Source organism: Carassius gibelio, chromosome B3, assembly GCF_023724105.1.
Source record: "Carassius gibelio isolate Cgi1373 ecotype wild population from Czech Republic chromosome B3, carGib1.2-hapl.c, whole genome shotgun sequence".
Taxonomy (NCBI): Eukaryota; Metazoa; Chordata; class Actinopteri; order Cypriniformes; family Cyprinidae; genus Carassius; species Carassius gibelio.
In genome coordinates, this window is record NC_068398.1 from 2,921,116 (window position 1) to 2,942,012 (window position 20,897).

Consider the following 20,897-nt stretch of genomic DNA (forward strand, 5'->3'; position numbering starts at 1 on the left):
AAGTATTGTATACTTCAATCACCTGAGGTCCAGCAACAGTCAAGAGCAACACTATTTTCCGTGAATCCGCCTTACCTTTCAGACAAACAGACTGCATATATAGCGGTGGTTTGACAGCATCCATCTCTATTGTATCACAGGACAGTTCACTCCTGGTACCATGTAGTGTTTATTGATCATACACTCTGAACAAATAAATTGTTTGAACTGGCATTTAGCCTCTTTATTTTCAGAACATACGATTCTTCTTTTTGTGCTCTTTAGGTAATTGTTCACTCTATTAGGTATTACTGCCATCTAGAGAACGATCATAGGAAACACACCTAATCACCACACTATAAATGCACACAAATGTGTTTGTATTTTTGATATACAATCATGGATAATCATCTTTCTTTCTTTTAGGGTGATTTGTATAAGTAAATTTATATATTTCAGAGGTAGGATCCGAACTAAGAACCTCTGATGTCTTTGCTGCGGAATCAACCACTGGTCGCAGACAGGTGTATGAAGTAATTATTTTATGACAAATAAGTCTTTCAGTGAGTTAAACTGGCTGACCCAGTTGTGCCTATTTAATTATCCTTGTTCGGTCTGAGTGCTTATGTTCACTTTGAGTTTGTCTGGTTTTACATCTTGAATGTGGCTGTTCTACACTGATTTACCCTTGTTGGATTAAAGACTTATGATATATAACCTTTCATTTTTGTTGTGTGCACTTTAACATAGTGTAGCCATGACACTATAAATTTCTGAAAGAGTCTGAGAGAGAAGCATTTAAGTTCAAACTTGTGAAGAAGTCTTGGAATGTGTCTTTGGATATTTATCTTTGCCATTTGAATTGCTGCTTGTGCAAAATCTGGGTTGGCATGATTTTACCAAGTAGGACACATTTCTGGAACTTGTTTGATCATTTAGGGAGGACATTTTAAAATTTCTCTTTACAACATGTTGAGTATTGTTGATGTACTGTATAACTCATTTAAGGCTTAGTGTTGTCCAGATAATTTATATTTATGGTTTAATTGGTTCATTATTATTGCCAAATCTGGAAAACAGGAGTGGTCTCCAAAATGCCATTATTCTACCCAGTATGTGGGCTGGAGCAAATTGTTGGATTTGGACTGGATCTCGGCCAGGATTATGTTGCCCAGACTGGGCCCGTTCTGGTTTATATTATTTATTCCAAAAATATGGCAAGCAGGAGTGGTCCACCAAAACTTCACAGTATGTGGGCCGGATCTGGGCCAGAATTTAAATCAATGTGGCCAGTTCTGCATTATTCAGTTTATTCATTCTGAAATTGGGCTTTGACTAGCTTGTGGCCCAAATCTGGCAAAAAGCAGCAGACCGCCCAAGTGCCATCATTCCACACGGTATGTGGGCCAAGTGTCAGGTGTGTGTCTGATCTGGGTCTCAGGAATTTTGTTGTCTGGGTTATGACTGGTTTTGTGGTCCAGAGTCACATATTTGATTTAGGCAGATCAGCTCGTCCCACTGCACCACATCATCAGTGAAGCTCCTCCTGCCCTGTAATTCAGTAATAAATGCTGGAATATCTCCTTTAGTTTACAAGTGCAGACGAGCATCAAATCATCAGTAAGAGCTGAAATCTGTAAAGATTGAGTTTATTAAAGAGGACAGAGAGGAGATGAGCGATCCAGAACCCTGCAGAATCAAACACACTGAAGATACTCAAGAACAAACAGTTTATTGTTTATTCTTCATTAATAAGGCTGTCAGATAAGTTTTAATTTAACAAGTTAGTTTTACACTCTGAGTAAATTACTTTAAATTTAATGTCAATTTTAGAAAGTGTTCAAATGCTAATACTTTTGTTCTAAAATAAAAAACTGTATTTGTCTATGACTGTTAAATAAAGTATTTTCAGAATTTAATTTTCTAATGACTTATTTCATCATGAAATGCACACAAATATAGTATTAGATATTTCCCTTCTCTTGCCGCTTCACTCTCCAGTCCAGTGGATGGCGCTAAAACACATACGTTTGTTTGCCAAACACCATTAAACTTCAGAGGAAGAAGATTACTTTCACCCCTGCTCGCTGTTGTTTTGTCTAGAAATGTTGTTTCTGTAAATTGAAAAATATGTTTTGGAATCAGGTCACCAAATATCTGTATTACTGTCATCCTCACAGTTGAGCAGGAATATCTGGAGGACTATAATCTGAACTGAGATCTGCTGCTGTGAAGATGATGTTTGTTAAAGAGGAGAGTGAAGAGAACACTAGTGAACCAAAAACCTGGAGAATAAAACACGAGGAACCAGAAACCTGGAGAATAAAACACGAGGATCCAGAAACCTGGAGAATAAAACACGAGGAACCAGAAACCTGGAGAATAAAACACGAGGAACCAGAAACCAGGAGAATAAAACACGAGGAACCAGAAACCTGGAGAATAAAACACGAGGATCCAGAAAGCTGGAGAATAAAACACGAGGAACAAGGAGGTTGGGTTTTATTCTTCATTCATTTTTAAATGTTGATGACCGCTGGTGCTGGTATGCAGAACCTTAAAAAGCTTCAAGCTGTTTAAGATATTTTCAATATTAGGCATGTTAGATAATTGAGTAGACAATCAACATTATATAGTTAAGAAACAGGTATTTTTTAAATAATGTTTTAAAAATAATACATTTAAGATCAATGTACCGCATTCATTGAAAGTTTCAGGGATGAATATATACACTAACTAGACATCCAAAACGCCGCTTTTACCGCCACTCCTACCGCCGCAGCGGCGGTGTATTTGTGCATTTGCAGCCTTTGTCCGCTGAGTGGTGCTTTAACCACAAGTTATCAAACAAGCGCATCAAAGCACATTTTACCGCAAATAGACGTCAGTTTTGCCTCACTGATGTGTTACATTTGATGGCTTCAGTCAAGAAAAATGAAAGAAAAACACTATAGTTTAAATATTTAATATTATTAATATAATATATATATTTATATATTTATATTTTCTAAGCTACATGGGATTAAACCATATTTTAGATTGGACACATTTAAAAGGTGTGCAGTATTATTTATATTATATTAATTATGCGCTATATTATTCAGAAATTTAGAAATTAAGATTAAGAAATTGTTGCATGTTTAAATGCATAATTTGCCTAAAACAAGAAACGAATAAAATTAAACCAGCACGATTAAATCTTTGAAACTCTAAAGAATTAATAAAACGTCCTCACGATTAAACTCAAGTTCTCTCATAATCAACAACATTCACACGATGTAAAAAAAAAAAAAAAAAAAAAGCTTTAGTAATTTACAACTAAAGTAATTTTAGAGTAATGTTAGAGTCTGCACTGCGGATCATTTCAGAAAGATAACAGCTTTAACACCAGTATTAAAGACTTTTTAAAATAAGTTGAGCTCAAAACTCACTCTTAGTTAGCAGCAAGTGTTTGAAATAACTTGATCCGATGTTGATTATAATCACTAAACAAGGCAGAAATATTTATAAGCGATGAAAAAGACTATGCACGCTAAACATTAACGTTACCATAGTAGCTAAACATGGTAAATATGACTGCTTGGATAAATCAGACTTAAGCTTTTTATTCTCTATCACAATTGTGTATTTATTAAGTAACATTTTATCTGTCCTCTTGTTTCGTGAGTTTAGCTCCACGTTGCATATCATCAAAATATAATAATGATTTTTGTTCGGGAGCTTTTATAAAAATAGAGAGTCTGCGCTGCGGATCATTTCAGAAAGATAACAGCTATAACACCAGCATTAAACACTTTTTTTAAATAAATCAAGCTCAAAACTCACTTTCAGTCAGCAGCGAGTCTTTGAAATAACTTGATCCAATGTGTATTATAATCACCATACAAGGCAGAAATATTTATAAGCCATGCAAAAGTCTGTGCACGCTAGGCATTAACATTACCATAGTAAACATGGTAAATATGACCTTTGAGGAAATCAGACGTCAGCTTCGTATTCTCCTGTATTTTAGTAATGTATATCATGTTACAAGCCTCATCTCTTGAGTTTAGCTCCAGAGGGGTTACCAGGATGTCATGTTTGGGGGGGCATTTGGCTTTTTTGGGGGGGCAACATAAACAACTGAAAAAATCGGCGCAAAATAATCTATAGCCTACTACACACAATCTGTTTTAGTGCATATCTTTTTCTAAGCCAGGAACCCACAGATAGGTACAGGGCCCCTATTAGACTATAGATAGGGCTGTCACATAAAAGTTAGTTAAACCCGGTCAACATTAATAATATGATGATGATACTATTATTATTATTCACAGATTAATATATAGAACAGATCACAGTGATTGCCTGATGATGAGTGACAGGTGTTTGCTTGTGAGAAGACTTGCTACATGAGTAGGCTTTTTTTTTTAATGAATCTGAAGTCAGGTTTGTATAGACAAGAGGTAAATTAATTTGTTTCTTCTAATGTGTTCCAGACGTAGGTGCTACCATAAATTCGCCAGTTAGCCTCTAAGTTTCTTTGTGAATGCGGCCCCAGGTAAAAAAAAAATGCATGTGCTTATTTGAACAGTATGAGAATAGTATTTGAATGGTATTCTCTGGTTGTAAGTGGCTTTGGATAAAAGTGTCTGCTAAATGAATAAATGTAAACATGTAGGCCTAGATAAAAGGGAACATATTAGGCTGCAGGGGGTAAGGAGACTTAGAGAGTTGAAATAAAAGATATTTTTGTGAAACTATAAGAATTTAATTTATAATCTCATTAGCAGCGGCAACATAACTGTTTTTAAATATGGTTTTATTTTTATTTTATTTGTTTATTTAATTTTATTTATTATTAGTGGTGCTTGACATAGGCAAATGTTATTATTATTTTACAGGGGTGTGGAATCTGTATGGGTTTGTTCTCCCTCAGGGGGTGGGTGATATAATAAAAATCTAATAAGTCTTTTTTTTTTTTTTTTTTTTTTTTTTTTTTAGAAATCATGATTTTATCCTGATTCTTTGTCATGTTGTTTTTTCTATTTTGCAAGCTGTTTGAGCATCACGGCCAAACTAATTTCCCTATTATAAAGCATTTTAAGGTAACAAAATATGAAAAAGTATGGCGGATATGTAGGCCAAAGTGCATGGATGAAGATAAAAATCTTTGTAATTATTTTATCTTTGTTTTTAAAAAATGAGAACAAAGATACACATTAAAAATACAGATATAATACAAATAAAGTGTTTTATTTTCAGGTACAAGAAATGTATTTAGCAGGAGCATTAAAAATAATTAATGAACAAATATAAAAATAAAACACTATATACACTGATTCCTATTAAAGCAACTGTATTATTATTAATTTTTTTTTTTTCAGTCAAGAGTATTGAGTGATTTTTCTCTGTGGGTTTGGTGTTTTATCAACATTAAAGGAATAATTCACCCAAAAATTTTAATAGTGAAGAAAAAAACCTGAATGAGTTTCTTTCTTCTGCTAAATATAAGCATTATTTTGAAGAAAACCAAACAGTTGCTGGTTCACAGTGACTTCCAGAGTATGTTTTACTACCATCAAAGTCAATGTGAACCAGAAACTGTTTGGTTACACAGATTCTACAAAATATCTTCTTTTGTGTTCAGCACAAGAAAGAAGTTAATATAGGTTTTGGACAACATGTGAGTGTATAAACAATGACAGAAATTAAATTTTAGGGTGAACTATCCCTTTAATTCACACGGCAGCATGTAGCCTATTGTCCCTTTAAGACCTGCATGCGTACAGACATGCACCCTCTTTCAGTTGTTTTCTTTCATTTTAGACATATCCAACTTAGTCTATACATAAACCTTGTGTGTTTCGACAGTATTAGCACAGAACATAACTTAGAAATCAGGCACAGTTTGAAGGGCTTTTTCGTTTTCGTGCCGCACTTTGATTAGAAGAACCGAACGTCAGAAAAGCACACGATTGAAACTTTTAAATAAGCAATAAGTATTTAAAGATGCAAATAATAATAATAATAATAATAATAATAATAATAATAATAATAATTTTGTGAATAAGTGCCGTATCCTGTTTGAGAAACTCTACCGCTGAGATAACACTTATGTTCATGTATTATAATAATTCTGTGGCGCCAGAACTGCAGCTGATAGAATGTGCGCTGCGGCACAATGCAACAATATTTCTCCAAAAGGAGATCGTGGAGACATTTTTATTGTCCACAACCAAAAATATTAATATACTACACTCGGCAGAAATTGAGGACAGGGGGCAGACGGGACCGCGAGGGCACTTTAGCGTTGGACCTCAAAGTCGTAGTCGCAAGTCGCAGAATTCTCTGACTTTCAAAAAACCCTGTTTCAGTCAAAATCACGATGTTCCGCTCTCAATGCACTTCGATCCCATACGCTGTTTTGGGACGGCAACTGGAGTGACAAAGCTCATTTGTGCCACCCTTCTGGACACGCCACTGCTCTAAGGCTCTGCCAGGTAAACATTTCATTGGCGTTCTATTCTCAAATGATGCACTTTTTCTGAGCCCGTAAGCCTGAAGCACGCGAGCACTGTCAAACAGCGCCAAACTGGATTTTTGTTGGGTCAGACTCATCTGCTACTGATGGAAAAATATGCACAAAACAATCAACTTTTAAATGTTTATTTATCATCAGAGGGACAGTCCGTTTCTCGGGGAGGCAGGGCTTATCCTAGGGGAGGCACAGCCTCCCCCTAGACACGCCCCTGTTTAGCTCACGTCATAAAAAAAAATATAATAGCCTAATGTTTTTGTTCTGGAGCTTTTATAAAAATGGAGATATTATCATTCATTCTAAATGTGACGGCTACTGTGGCTAATAAACAGAAACAGACTTGACTGAATAAGCAGGCTATTTTCATGAGCGTTAAAAATAAATAAATAAAATAGAAATAAGTGTATTTATGTGTGATTTAATTTTGAGTCCTGATAAATTAAATCAATAGCTTATGATCAATGTATCACTTATTCTACATCGATGCTTTTGAATGTGAATATATAACAAAGCATGCAAACAAACGGCCGCTTTTATCATCTTCGTTTTGTGATCGCGCATGTTCCAGTTACTTTTTCTGATAACTTCTCTTTGTTGGTGAAATAATGAGGTTGCATGACGTTGTTCTGAGAAGCGTGTAAAGGGCGTGTTTTAGTGATGCGCAGCTGAGCTTCAGGATCCACGGTGGAAACCCTGCGCTATTCTGGCCTCGTGCTACTGGCCCGAGGCTATGAGCCCCGCCCCGCCTGCTTTAAGCCCTGGCTCGCACTGGCCCGAAATGCGGCTATTGATACCAGAAACACGCTCCGCCTTCACTCCATGAATAAAGTATTTCAGTATGTTTGAAATGTTATGTTCATAACATAGCATATAAAATAATAATACAAATTAAAAAAAAATAACAGGAGAGTTTCAAAGTGGCTTAAGCTATGTGTAAACTTTTTCCCTATATCACATGCCAAACTAATCTTTAATTGCTGCTTTCGGCTGTGAAAATTTTGTTTGTGATGAAAATAACATCTTTGTCAGTTATTTTATCTAAACAGATCGATTAACTTCAAGATTTCAAAATCAGAGAGCATACTGATAATGTAGCACTGTAAGATTACATTTGTTAGAATGCATTATTGCGAAAGCGATTGAGTGTGAATCTGTTTAAATCATGCTTTAACCCGAAAATAATCAGTAAAAGAAACAGACTAAATCTTAACATCCAGCTCGACTCTTGCAGTCAACCTTCTGATCAAGCTAAATATGTTGGCTGTTGGCATGAATTTTACTCGTGATAAGAAGCTTATATTCAAGTGTTTGTGCAAAAATTATTAATGTGCATTAATGACAGGGAGGCGCCGTCTCATCACTTTAATTTTTCATGATAATGAATGTATAATTTTTTAATTAACATAATATCGTGGTGTCTCACATAGGTACATTAAAAATATAACTACAGAAAGCTTGAAATGTTTTTAAACGAAAAGGAATAGTGTAATGTGTGAATGTTGCATTTCTCTCATCAGAGAGAGCAGCACTGTGAATATAACCAAAACAACAGTCCTATATAAACCGGTTCAGCAAGTGAAAGCCTCATGACACTATCCATATGAAAGAGCAATTCACACCTTTATCTCGATCCCCCAAGCCATGAATAACTATCCAAAACCCAACCCCCTCCAGCTGAACAGAATTCGGTCTGTGTTTTGGCTCTGAGGAACGGTGTGTTACTGGGCTGAAACATGCCTGCACTACACTTCATAATTTTCTCGCAGCCCATATTATTATTTTCACAAGACCATAATGATAATAACAAATCATCAATTAATAATTCATCATTATTTTACGAAAATCATTGTTATTTGTGATCATGGATGTTTGCGGGAGGCTTTAAGACCAAGCGGAGTCCTCTGTTCCCGCCTCACAGCGCGCGGGTCTCCGAGGCTTCACTGTCTGCGGTTTGACTTTACTGAATCAGATTGAGGCAAACTTATTGATCATGAGCCCAACTAGAGCTGTAATCGGGCCTTAAAAGTTAGGCCCGACAGGACCCGAGCCCGACAAGTACATTTTGATTGACAGCTTTTTTAAAGCCCGAACCCGTTTACAGCCCGACATTATTCAAATGTGTGCACGCACACAGCTCTTTTGCCTTTTGTCAACAATGAGTAATTTATTCATGTTTTAACATAATTTACTCATAATTAACGTAGACTAGACCACTTGGAAGTTGGAATAAAGAAATAAAATAAGTCCCCTGTAACATCTCAGCATTCTAGACATAGGCTCATTTAACCTATAAATAGACCAACGCACCAATAAAAACGAGTAATTAAAAAAAAAAATAACAATAAGATAAATTTTAAATTAAGATGGGTATTTGGCAATAACGAAATTAAGATAAAGGCTCCGCCGGATTTGCTTTATTTTATAAAAGAATAATGCCAACATTAGCGTAAATACTCTGTCAACATTATGCATTTAAGACTCAATGAATATTTAGTTATCATTTGAAAAACCTTTACTCACAGAGATTAGGCTAGGTCTACATGTTTTTGTGGAGGAAAATGATTGAATCCACTGTAGATGTCTTCAGCGCGTTCCTGCGCTCACTGATGGTGCGTCATTATTCACTCATTATTCTCATTATAAACATGGTCAAAACTTTTCCACACCTCGCTCAGAGTTTGCTTTAGTTGCTGGTGCAACCAAAACGTAATCACCAGAAGCAAGCCTCCGTTACACCTACTCAGCATTTTCGCATCTTTCTCGCGCTAATCGAAACACATCACATGACCGCTCGTTTACCTCGCAAACCGGAGCGCAAGCCCGAGCCCGCGTAAAATGATAGAGAAATTAAGCCCGAACCCGACATCTTCAGCTCTAAGGCCAACATTTAGCAAGGAAGGAGAAGTCTAACGGAAGGAAGACGTATATCATTGAGTTAATGCTGTTAAAGAGAGAGAGAAGTCTAGGACTATTCTTAAACTTGGAGCTCGTTATATTGAAGTACATATCCAAACACCAGAAACGTTATGCATTTTATTAATAATGAAATGTTATGAAAATTATGCATTTTATTTATTCACATGCTGTATGGTTGAAATAATATTTTAGTTCACAGCTTTAAGTTCCGTTGTTTAAAAAAATGCTTTATTGGCTAATGTTTCATAAACCTTCAGTTGTTATGCTCTAAAGTATTTTTAATTACGTTATTGTATTGTTATTATTATTATTATTATTATTATTAATATTATTCGAATAATTGTAGCTTACATAAATAAGTAAAGCAAAACAAATATTCGGATTGTCCCTTATTTCTTCTCTTGTTTTCCTAAAGAATAAACACGTATTTTTACATGAATAAACATGATAACATATTATTCATTATTAAAAATAATTTAAGCAATTAAAACCTTTTTTTAAACTTGAATTTAAATACTATTAAACTAACTTTAAATTCTCAAGGAGTTTATAAGTAAAAAAAAAAGTTCTAAATGAACTTGTTAACAATATAATTAGAACTAACAATATAATTCGATTTTTTTTAAATTAACAATTCCTGTATAAAATGGGACAGCAACCTTTATATCACTGGTTCTCAACCTTTTTTTCCAGCGAGCCGCACTATGGTCTAAGTGCAAGTCTACGCATATAATTTACATATTACGTCAGCAATACAAACCAACCTGATTTATAATATTATAGCCTAACTATTATGATATATAATTCATTGAAATAAACAATTCTATTCCCCATAAATAAAACACCTGATGCTGTCGGGAGCTGACCAATTTTGTGAGATTCAGCTTGAAAGGAGTAACACAAAGAAGTAGCGATTGTAACGCCTGTGTTATACTTTTCGCATGAGCAATCCAGACGCAGACTTCTTCAATTTATACTTCTGAATGCTCAGGCTGATGGTCAGCTCTAATTGCCCAGAATTATTGCACATCTGACTGTCTTTATATTCTTTTACTGACGGATTGCACAGGTTCGAGTAGCAATGAGCTTCTTCACTCTGCATGGCTGCACATGTGCAATTTTGCTTTTGAAGCCAACTGACCACGGGCACCTGTCCGCGCGGTCGTCTGTTAGAGTCTCTGCACACACTCTCCAATGACGATTTTTACTTCACGCCTACCTAGCGGTCCATAGCGGACTCGCGGACGCAGAAAGTTTGACAGAGGGTTTAAGATGCAGGCTTGCATGACCTGACGCGCAACATTTCAGAAAATGTGCGTTCACAAATATAGCCTATTTTGACCCAAATATGGAAAAGCACTTTTGAATTTAATAATAGGCCTATGAGGTTCTCTCTTGAGATATTTTTCCATTTATCTGAACTTCTTCAAGTGAGTTGCAGGGCAAAAAAAAAAAAAATAAATAAATAAAAATAAATAAATAAAACGAAAATCCAGCACTTCTCCTTCAATACTGATACTGCGACTATTGACAGTTTGTACATGTTCATTCGCTGGCATTTTTTGAATTTCTTTTTTTTTTTTTTTTTTAAAAAACAAATTTGTCCATTCTGATGCGCAATTTTACCTTAAAGACAATTTACCTAATGGCTGTTGATGACTATTTGAATTGAATTCTGCCAAAGTGCGCGCTTGTATGTATTCGTTAAATGCTTATGCCAGTGCTCATGTCTGAAAAATAATATATGAAGAAGAAAAAAAATCACGTAAAAACATTAGGATATAGCCTATATTTCATTAGTTGCATATATTTTTTAAATTGATGTAAACAATACAATTTTACAAACTGATAAAGGTTTTTTTTTCTTTTTTTTTCAGCATGTTGTGCAGACCGCATTATTATCTTGACGGGCCGCAGGTTGAGAACCACTGCTTTATATCAAACATTTTTAAATCGTCCACAGCTGAGCTTTGCGGGAGGCTGATCTGCACCAGATCACGTGAAGTGAATGTAATGAACAAAGTCGTTTTCAGATGCAATGAAAGAAAGAAAAAAACAAAAAAACAAGGATAACCTAGATTAGTGCCAGGCTCTGTTCTGAAGTAAAATAATTATAATTAGTACTGTTAACCAAGAGTAACACATTTTAACGGATTAATCGCCTATTTTCATTTGCTGAATGTTTTCTTTATTTTTTATTTTTTTAAACACGCTAAAAAATAAAGATTGTCAGAGGAAAAAAAATATATGAGTCGTGTATAGGTTTCATTTTAACGGATCAATCACCTATTTCGTTTGCTGTATTTTTTATTTTTTTTAAGTTTGTGAGAGGAAAAAAATGGGCTATATAGGCTCAATCGGGAGAAATCAAACGTTTCCATATTTGTGATGTTGCCCATTTTAAACTTAACTAGGCTATTATTCATGAGGTAAATAGGCTGTGTGCGTTTCAGTATTGATGAAAAAAAAAATCATAATTAACAATATGTCAAAGTGCTCACGCCGAATGTCTGGTGAACGACTTCTGTTTCCATTATGTGCGTGAGGCACCAGCACGATCAGCTGAAACAAATAATACTTAATTTTTGGTCACACATAAGGCATAGTTAAAAAATAGGCCTTATATTTATTTACTGTTTAATAAAAATAGCATGCATATGATCCTTTGTGTTAAGGTCTTCTTTTAATTTTTGTTTAGTAGACTGTAGTCTAAGACTATCCAACATTTTAAAAATTAACAAATTGTAAAAAAAAAAAAAAAAAAAGTTTTTTTTAAATGTTACAATGTTATATCATAATGTTATTGTTGTTTTACTTCCTTATTTTATCTCATTTTACAATTACATTCATTTCGCAATCCGCCCCTTTGCGCCACCTGGCGGTAGTTTCGCGAATGATATTAACACGCGACTGAATTACAGCGGTATTCGCGGCGGTAAGCGACAGAAAGGCTGGCCACCTACTGTACACATATTGTATGTATATATATATATATATATATATATATAGAGAGAGAGAGAGAGAGAGAGAGAGATTTAGATTTACTTGACCTATTAAAAGAAAATTCTTACTTTTATTTTAGGGATGATTGAAAAAAACAAGAATGAAGAAATGAGTGAAGTTGAAGAGAAAAATCACGTCAAAACTGGAGAAAAACCCTTGAGTTGTTCTCAAACCAAAGAAAAATATTTAAATATAAGAAAAGCTAAAAAATCTTTCACCTGCACTCATTGTGGAATGAGTTTGACGTGCAAATACAATCTTGATGTTCACATGAGAGTTCACACTGGAGAGAAACCACACACATGTGGTCTGTGCGGGAAGAGTTTTGCACAATCATCCCACCTTAAGGATCACATGAACATCCACACTGGAGAGAAACCTTACAAGTGTTTACGCTGTGACAAGAAATTCAGTCATTCAGGAAATCTGAATACACATGAGAGGATCCACACCGGAGAGAAACCGTACACATGTGATCAGTGTGGGAAGAGTTTCACAATAAAGGGCAATCTTACAGAGCACATGAGAGTTCATACCGGAGAGAAACCATACACATGTGATCAATGCGGGAAGAGTTTCACACGATCAGGAACCCTTAAGAAACACATGAACATCCACACTGGAGAGAAGCTTTACGCATGTGATCAGTGCGGGGAAATGATTTTAAATGCTTCAGCCCTACAGCAGCACATGGATGTTCATACAAAGGAGGAACCACATTCATGTAATTTGTGTGGAAAGAGTTTTTTATGTCTACAAAGTTTGAAAGAACATGAGAAAACTCATACTGGTGTGAGAGATCATGTGTGCTTTGAGTGTGAAAAGACTTTTAGTTCAGCGAGCAGTTTAAAACGGCACCAGAGGATCCACACTGGAGAGAAACTGTACAAGTGTTCATACTGTGAACAGAGATTCAGTAATTCATCAAGTCTGAAAACACATGAGAGGATCCACACTGGAGAGAAACCTTATCGCTGCACTGAATGTGGGAAGTGTTTCAATGATTCATCTGCTCTACACAGACATACAAAAAACAATCATAGTAAGTAGATCAACTTCAGATCGGAATTGCCTCCTCACCAAATGTGACACAATAATGAATCAAGCAATTCAAAATATAATCTGGATGAATAAATCCATAACAAAGAACACGACAAAGAAACATTATCTAAAGTTTCACAGTGAGTAAAGTTCATCACCAAAACCAGCAAATTTAACTGTGATTCAGATCAACTCAAAGGTGGAGTTCCTTTCCAAAGAACAATGTCACAAAGTTTAATGTAATGATAAAAATTAAACTTTCATATATTTTAGATTCATTGCACACCAACTGCAATATTTCAGGTCTTTTATTGTTTTAATGCTGATGATTTTGGCATACAGCTCATGAAAACCCAAAATTCCTGTCTCAAAAAATTAGCATATCATGAAAAGGTTCTCTAAACGAGCTATTAACCTAATCATCTGAATCAACTAATTAACTCTAAACACCTGCAAAAGATTCCTGAGGCTTTTAAAAACTCCCAGCCTGGTTCATTACTCAAAACCGCAATCATGGGTAAGACTGCCGACCTGACTGCTGTCCAGAAGGCCATCATTGACACCCTCAAGCGAGAGGGTAAGACACAGAAAGACATTTCTGAACGAATAGGCTGTTCCCAGAGTGCTGTATCAAGGCACCTCTGTGGGAAGTCTGTGGGAAGAAAAAAGTGAAGAAAAAAAACGCTGCACAACGAGAAGAGGTGACCGGACCCTGAGGAAGATTGTGGACTGAGTCTGGAGTAGAAACATCCAGAGCCACCGTGCACAGGCGTGTGCAGGAAATGGGCTACAGGTGCCGCATTCCCCAGGTCAAGCCACTTTTGAACCAGAAACAGCGGCAGAAGCGCCTGACCTGGGCTACAGAGAAGCAGCACTGGACTGTTGCTCAGTGGTCCAAAGTACTTTTTTCGAATGAAAGCAAATTTTGCATGTAATTCGGAAATCAAGGTGCCAGAGTCTGGAGGAAGACTGGGGAGAAGGAAATGCCAAAATGCTTGAAGTCCACTGTCAAGTACCTACAGTCAGTGATGGTCTGGGGTGCCATGTCAGCTGCTGGTGTTGGTCCACTGTGTTTTATCAAGGGCAGGGTCAATGCAGCTAGTTACCAGGAGATTTTGGAGCACTTCATCCTTCCATCTGTTGAAAAGCTTTGAGATGAAGATTTCGTTTTTCAGCACGACCTGGCACCTGCTCACAGTGCCAAAACCACTGGTAAATGGTTTACTGACCATGGTATTACTGTGCTCAATTGGCCTGCCAACTCTCCTGACCTGAACCCCATAGAGAAACTGTGGGATATTGTGAAGAGAAAGTTGAGAGACGCAAGACCCAACACTCTGGATGAGCTTAAGGCCGCTATCGAAGCATCCTGGGCCTCCACAACACCTCCGCAGTGCCACAGGCTGATTGCCTCCATGCCACGCCACATTGTAATTTCTGCAAAAGGATTCCCGACCAAGTATTGAGTGCATAGCTGAACATAATCATTTGAAGGTTGACTTTTTTTGTATTAAAAACACTTTTCTTTTATTGGTCAGATAAAATATGCTAATTTTCTGAGATAGGAATTTTGGGTTTTCATGAGCCGTATGCCAAAATCATCAGTATTAAAACAATAAAAGACCTGAAATATTTCAGTTGGTGTGCAATGAATCTAAAATATATGAAAGTTTAATTTTTATCAGTACATTATGAAAAATAATGAACTTTTTCACAATATGCTAATTTTTTTAGAAGGACCTGTATATACATATAGATAGATGCATGCTTACACAGATATATATTTTTCCTTTTAGAAGTGTTTTGAAGTAACAGACAGGAACATATGTGAGTGTATTCCTTCTCCTAGGGTCACAAGGTCAGCTAAAAGGGTCAGGGGAGGCCTTTCCTCTATGTGCGCTGCGAGGGACATTTAGAAATGTATACTAGATATTAAGAATCCTGTTCTATCCTGTATTTCTATTCCTCAAGATTAATGTCGGCTTATTATGTGTGTGTATCCAACTGTAGTGATAAGACACTTGCCAGTGCTAGAGAACCTCGAATTGAAGATAAGGGCTTTGTGTGTGTGTGTGTGTGTGTGTGGGTGTGTGTGTGTGTGTGTGTGTGTGTGTGTGTGTGTGTGTCAGCACTTATGCTCGTGAGAAGACCAGTTTCTGCTGACATCCTGACCTGAGATGAGGTGTCTTCTTCACCAGTGCTGACGTCTGCTACAATCATTGGAGATATGCTGGAGATCTTTATGTCCATATGTGGAGACTGTCTAAGTTTATCTAAGTTTTGGAAGATTGCTGCTGAGCAGCGCTTTGACGCTTTTTTTTTTTCTGTCTGGAGTATAACTGTGGTTGATTTTGTATTGTACGGGAGCGGCCTGCGAACTCCTTCGAGAGTGTTGAAGCTGACTTCTGCTTATGAAACTGCAAACTAATTTCTTCAAGTAAAATTATTATTAATTGAACTCATTTCTGACTCCTGGTCTTCATTGCAACAACACCTGGTCCTTGAGTTATAACTGTAAATTCCCCTAACAATATATATATATATATATATATATATATATATATATATATATATATATATATATATATATATATATATATATATATTCTTATACTGTCATTTAGTTTTGCAATAACTGATCATTATTTGCTTCTCTTGTAAGAAGGAATGGGTATCTGAACCTGATATTAAACAAGCCCTGGGGTTAAAATCTGATGTGTCTTGAGGACTTTATGCCCACTGTGTGCATGTGTCTGTTAAGTCCACATGAGCTTAGTAATTATAAGTTCACACCACTGATCTATAACAGAACTGGATATTTCATGATGTTATAAAAGTGAAGCCATTGAACCGTCATATTGCTAATCCCTAGTGTTTCCATATATTCAGTTGAGTTAAACGTAAATTGTAACATTTTATTAGAAAACCACCAAATGATTCATCTTTTTTTTTTCTTAAAGTATCCCTGTACATTGTTACAACAATGCCTGCACAATTTTAATTTCTCCCTTTTCAGACACACCCAATTTAGTTCTTGCAGTCTCTACTAACAAGACGATGAGATGAATCAGTTGTGTTAGATGATGGAGACAGAATTTAAAAGTTAAAGTGGTCATATGATGCGATTTTTCTTTCTCTTTGGAGTGTTACAAGCTGTTCGTGAATAGATAAGATCCCTAAAGTTTTAAAGACTAAAGTCTTGAACCCAAATAAATTTAGTTAAGGCTGGTCCACACCCTCCTAGAACGCCTCGTTTAAACAGGCCCCCACATGTCTACATCACTGTGTGGCAGTGGTGGACGAAGTACACAAATCAAGTACTTGAGTAAAAGTACAGATACATATGGTAAAATATTACTCCAGTAAAAGTAAAAGTACTCCTTTTTCAATTTTACTCAAGTGAAAGTACAAAAGTACTCAATTTTTTATGTACTTAAGTAAAAAAGTACTGCAAGATAGATGTTTGCAATTTTATATAGGCTACTTAATTTAATATTAGCACATTTTTTTTATAATCCTACTGCTCAAAATACCTTGGATTTTTTCCAAAATAACCACTATATGGAGTCAAGATATTTTTGTTGTTGATATGGACTACGCTGATGAGAGTAATGTTCACTGTGAAGCTTACACTGTGATGTACCTGAGAGAAAACAGAGATGACCATCTGATTTTCACCAGTAAGAAAAAAGTATTTTAAAGTTAGTTGTTTTACAGAACATCAAAGTTACAGTACAGACCAAAAGTTTGGACACACCTTCTCATTCAAAGAGTTTCCTTTATTTTCATGACTATGAAGATTGTAGAGTCACACTGAAGGCATCAAGGGCTATTTGACCAAGAAGGAGAGTGATGGGGTGCTGCTCCAGATGACCTGGCCTCCACAGTCACCGGACCTGAACCCAATCCAGATGGTTTAGGGGTGAGCTGGACCGCAGACAGAAGACAAAAGGGCCAACAAGTGCTAAGCATCTCTCGGGGAACTCCTTCAAGACTGTTGAAGACCATTTCAGGTGACTACCTCTTGAAGCTCATCAAGAGAATGCCAAGAGTGTGCAAAGCAGTAATCAAAGCAAAAGCTGGCTACTTTGAAGAACCTACAATATGACATATTTTCAGCTTCACACTTTTTTGTTATGTATATAATTCCATATATAATTCCACATGTGTTAATTCATAGTTTTGATGCCTTCAGTGTGAATCTACTATTTTCATAGTCATGAAAATAAAGAAAACTCTTTGAATGAGAAGGTGTGTCCAAACTTTTGGTCTGTACTGTATGACTTGATAATAAGGCCTGAAGTTAGGAAGAACATTTTGTGGAAAAAAATATTAAAACAAATTTCATAATGATTTTTTCCTTCTCAAAACACCCCTGGCCAAATGGGGTGCATCTCTTCCCACTGATAATTACTGTAGTTACCATGTTCTGAACATCACATCCTTTCTTTTCTAACCAGATGTAATCTATATATATATATATATATATATATATATATATATATATATATATATATATATATGTATATATATATATATATGTGTGTGTGTGTGTGGCTGAATAAAAATATTTGGACATTATAAATATTACATCAACTTAGCACTAACAAGCTTGTTAGCTAGACAGTTAGCATCAGCTAACAATATTTACTTATTTTCAGTACGATGAACATTCATGTCTGTGTACTCGTCTAGTTAATCCAAACAATATACATATGTATAACGTTACTGTCGATAAACAATATAAAAACAGACGTAACATAGGACATTTTAATAAAACTGTTAACATTACGGCAGCGGTGAATTTGAACGTGCATGAGTTATTGTATTTAATCTGTGTTATTTTATGTTTTTTTTTTTGTTTTGTTTTGTTGTTGTTGTTTTTTACGTACAATTAATGTGTCTGCATCGTCTGCACTCGAGCATTTCAGTGGGCTTAAATAGATCACTCTTTACAACGGATTTAGTTCCCAAACAACTGACAGTTTTGACCTAAATATGATTTTCAGTTACAATAATTAATCCAAAATTTCGACATAACTTACTTTTAGCAACATCAGACGCACGCGCGCTCACAAGATCTCCCGGTTCTTACTTCTGGAGACTCGCACTAAACGGCTCATTTGAATCAGTGAGTGGTCGACTCTAGAACAGCTGCAATCGGATCATTCTAATTCGTAAACGAATCGTTTGGTGCGATTCGCGATCCGATTTAAAAGTTTATTTTGAAAAGACTCAGTTCGTTCATGATGAATCAGACACCGCTTCTGCGTGTCGGAGCACGTGATATATTATAGGGAGTAACGATATGTTTTATGAAATGTAGTGAAGTAAAAAGTACGATTTTATGCTTTGGAATGTAGTGAAGTAAAAGTAAAAGTTGCTCAAAATAAAACTACTCTAGTAAAGTACAGATACTTGAAAAATGTACTTAAGTACAGTAACGAAGTAAAGCTACTCCGTTACTGTCCACCACTGCTGTGTGGGAAGATTTGCATAATCCCGCTAAAATGTTCACGCAAAGAAAGAAGGCATAACTTTATTGTTGCTGCCACCACCACCATCATGTTGTGAAGACGCTATTTGTTAAGTCTTGGGAACAAATGTTTTGTATGTGTTTTAAAGCCTTATTTCAGTGACTTAATTTTAGTTTTTAACTAACCATGCATAAAGGTGATTGTTTTCTTAAAAATACAAACATGTAGACTACATTCTTGCTGCTCATGTATTATTGTAGCACAGTTTGCGCTGATTATATTGTAATCAGTCTTTAGCCAGTAATATCTTTTTAAGATGCTAAGAAAAAAAAAAAAGAAAAAAAAAAACACAAATGGCAAGGAATGTCAAAACTTCTCCAGGGCCCCATATCTCCTCAGACCCAAGAAGGGTAAAAGCTTTGTTAGCCTAACCCACAGGAAAACAATATATTGCTCAGTGGTTGCTTTTCCTATGCTCTCATATATTTCATTTTAGTATCAACAGCATTTCAGATGTTTCTCCTAATATTCCTATAAAGAATTAAAGTAGGCACAAATGAGACATGAGAAGGAAGGAAGCGGGTGAGTGAGGGGTCACATATTTGTTTGTTGAATGTGAATGAGAGTGGTACGGGTAGGTTTTCACAGTAAATTCAAGCATGCTACTTCATCATCAAGTTGTCCCGGCTACGAGGCTATCGGATGTGAGGATCCTGCAGGTGGTGGATCATTTCACCGCAGCAAGAATGATTAAATGTCAAAAAAAAAAAAAAAAAAAAAATTGATGGTGGATTTTAATCCAGAAAGGATTTTATGAAACACATGTGAATGAAATTAAATTATATTCCAGTTATAAATGTGCTTCTGATTACAGATAGCCTGGGATTACACAAGGTTTGTATTGTAAAGACAGCCAGTTTGATGGGAGGATAATTTGCTTTTTGGGTTAATATTATTTCTTGGTATGAATTTTGAATGGTTTCACAAGTAGAGATTAGACTGTGCAGGAACTGAAATTTACAAGATAAATGTTTGCTGAAGTTGTCTGCAAGGATGCTGATGTTAGGTTATGTGAACACTTTCAAAGCTAATGTTAGCATTTAATGCTGAAATGAATAAAATATTATATATAAAATGAAATACAAAATATTGAACTTGTACGCTAAATTTCTTTACAAATCTTTTTTTTTTTTATAGATAAACAATCAGGGCTCTAGACTTATTTTTTGTACTTGTTCACTTTTTTTTATAATTGCTGTCCATATAAGCAATAATGACTTGTAGCCTAAATGATTAACTTACATTTGGGTCAACATAAAGTTATTTATTTGAAGCACAATTCTACAAGAAAGGTAACTTACTGAAAAAGTGTTGGTGCTTAAAATGTTTCACTGAGCTGAAATTTAAACTTACAACATTTCAAGATAAATGAAATAAAAATTAAATCTAAATTACGTGTTTTAATCTCATGACTCAATGTCTTATGGACTATCCTCGATTGCAGTCACATGCACCTCGGATGACCAACTCCTGTAGTTTGGCCTTCTTGATCTCTGGCCTTGGCTAAAGCAGCTGGCCACACTCTCTCTAGCATCAAAATCTTCCAGACTTCACCCTCTACACTGATTCTTATCAGATCTTCACTTTGTTTGAATGTAGGGATCCTCTGCTGTCTGATTTGAACAGCTAAACAGTCCCTAAACAGCTTATACTACTGTTTCAGCTATTAAAATAGTTCAGTTTTGTATGTTATAGAAAAGTGATTATATTTCGTTTTGTTTTTATTAAGTTAATTTAGAAAAACGTTTGAAGCATTTTTTGTTTGTTAAATATAAGTTTTAGTTTTTTTTTTTTAAGTAAAAACCAACGGCCAGTGGCAGACAGCTGATCATAGACTATGTTTGATCAATTTAGCCTTCTCAAATCATCACGACTTGCCTAAAATAAAATCTATAGATATA

The 20,897-nt window shown here is 35.6% G+C and overlaps 2 protein-coding genes across 7 annotated transcripts in view; both read left to right on the plus strand.

Moving 5' to 3' along the window:
• LOC127952149 (zinc finger protein 271) overlaps nucleotides 1-20,897 on the plus strand; it is a 223,445-nt gene that overhangs the window by 19,239 nt on the left and 183,309 nt on the right. The gene's annotated exons all lie outside the window — the stretch shown is intronic.
• LOC127952189 (zinc finger protein 501-like) lies at nucleotides 2,034-15,921 on the plus strand. Its single transcript, XM_052550587.1, has 3 exons — nucleotides 2,034-2,473; nucleotides 12,498-13,460; nucleotides 15,589-15,921. The coding sequence occupies exons 1-3, from the start codon at nucleotides 2,215-2,217 to the stop codon at nucleotides 15,633-15,635; spliced, it is 1,269 nt and encodes a 422-aa protein (XP_052406547.1). The 5' UTR covers nucleotides 2,034-2,214; the 3' UTR covers nucleotides 15,636-15,921.

Excerpts from the sequence above, each read along its gene's own strand:
- LOC127952189 (XM_052550587.1), top strand. The coding sequence starts at position 2,215 with ATGATGTTTGTTAAAGAGGAGAGTGAAGAGAACACTAGTGAACCAAAA. Across the intron at positions 2,474-12,497 it reads AAAACACGAGGAACAAGGAG|GGATGATTGAAAAAAACAAG; the intron begins GTTGGGTTTTAT and ends CTTTTATTTTAG. Across the intron at positions 13,461-15,588 it reads ACATACAAAAAACAATCATA|CACTTATGCTCGTGAGAAGA; the intron begins GTAAGTAGATCA and ends TGTGTGTGTCAG.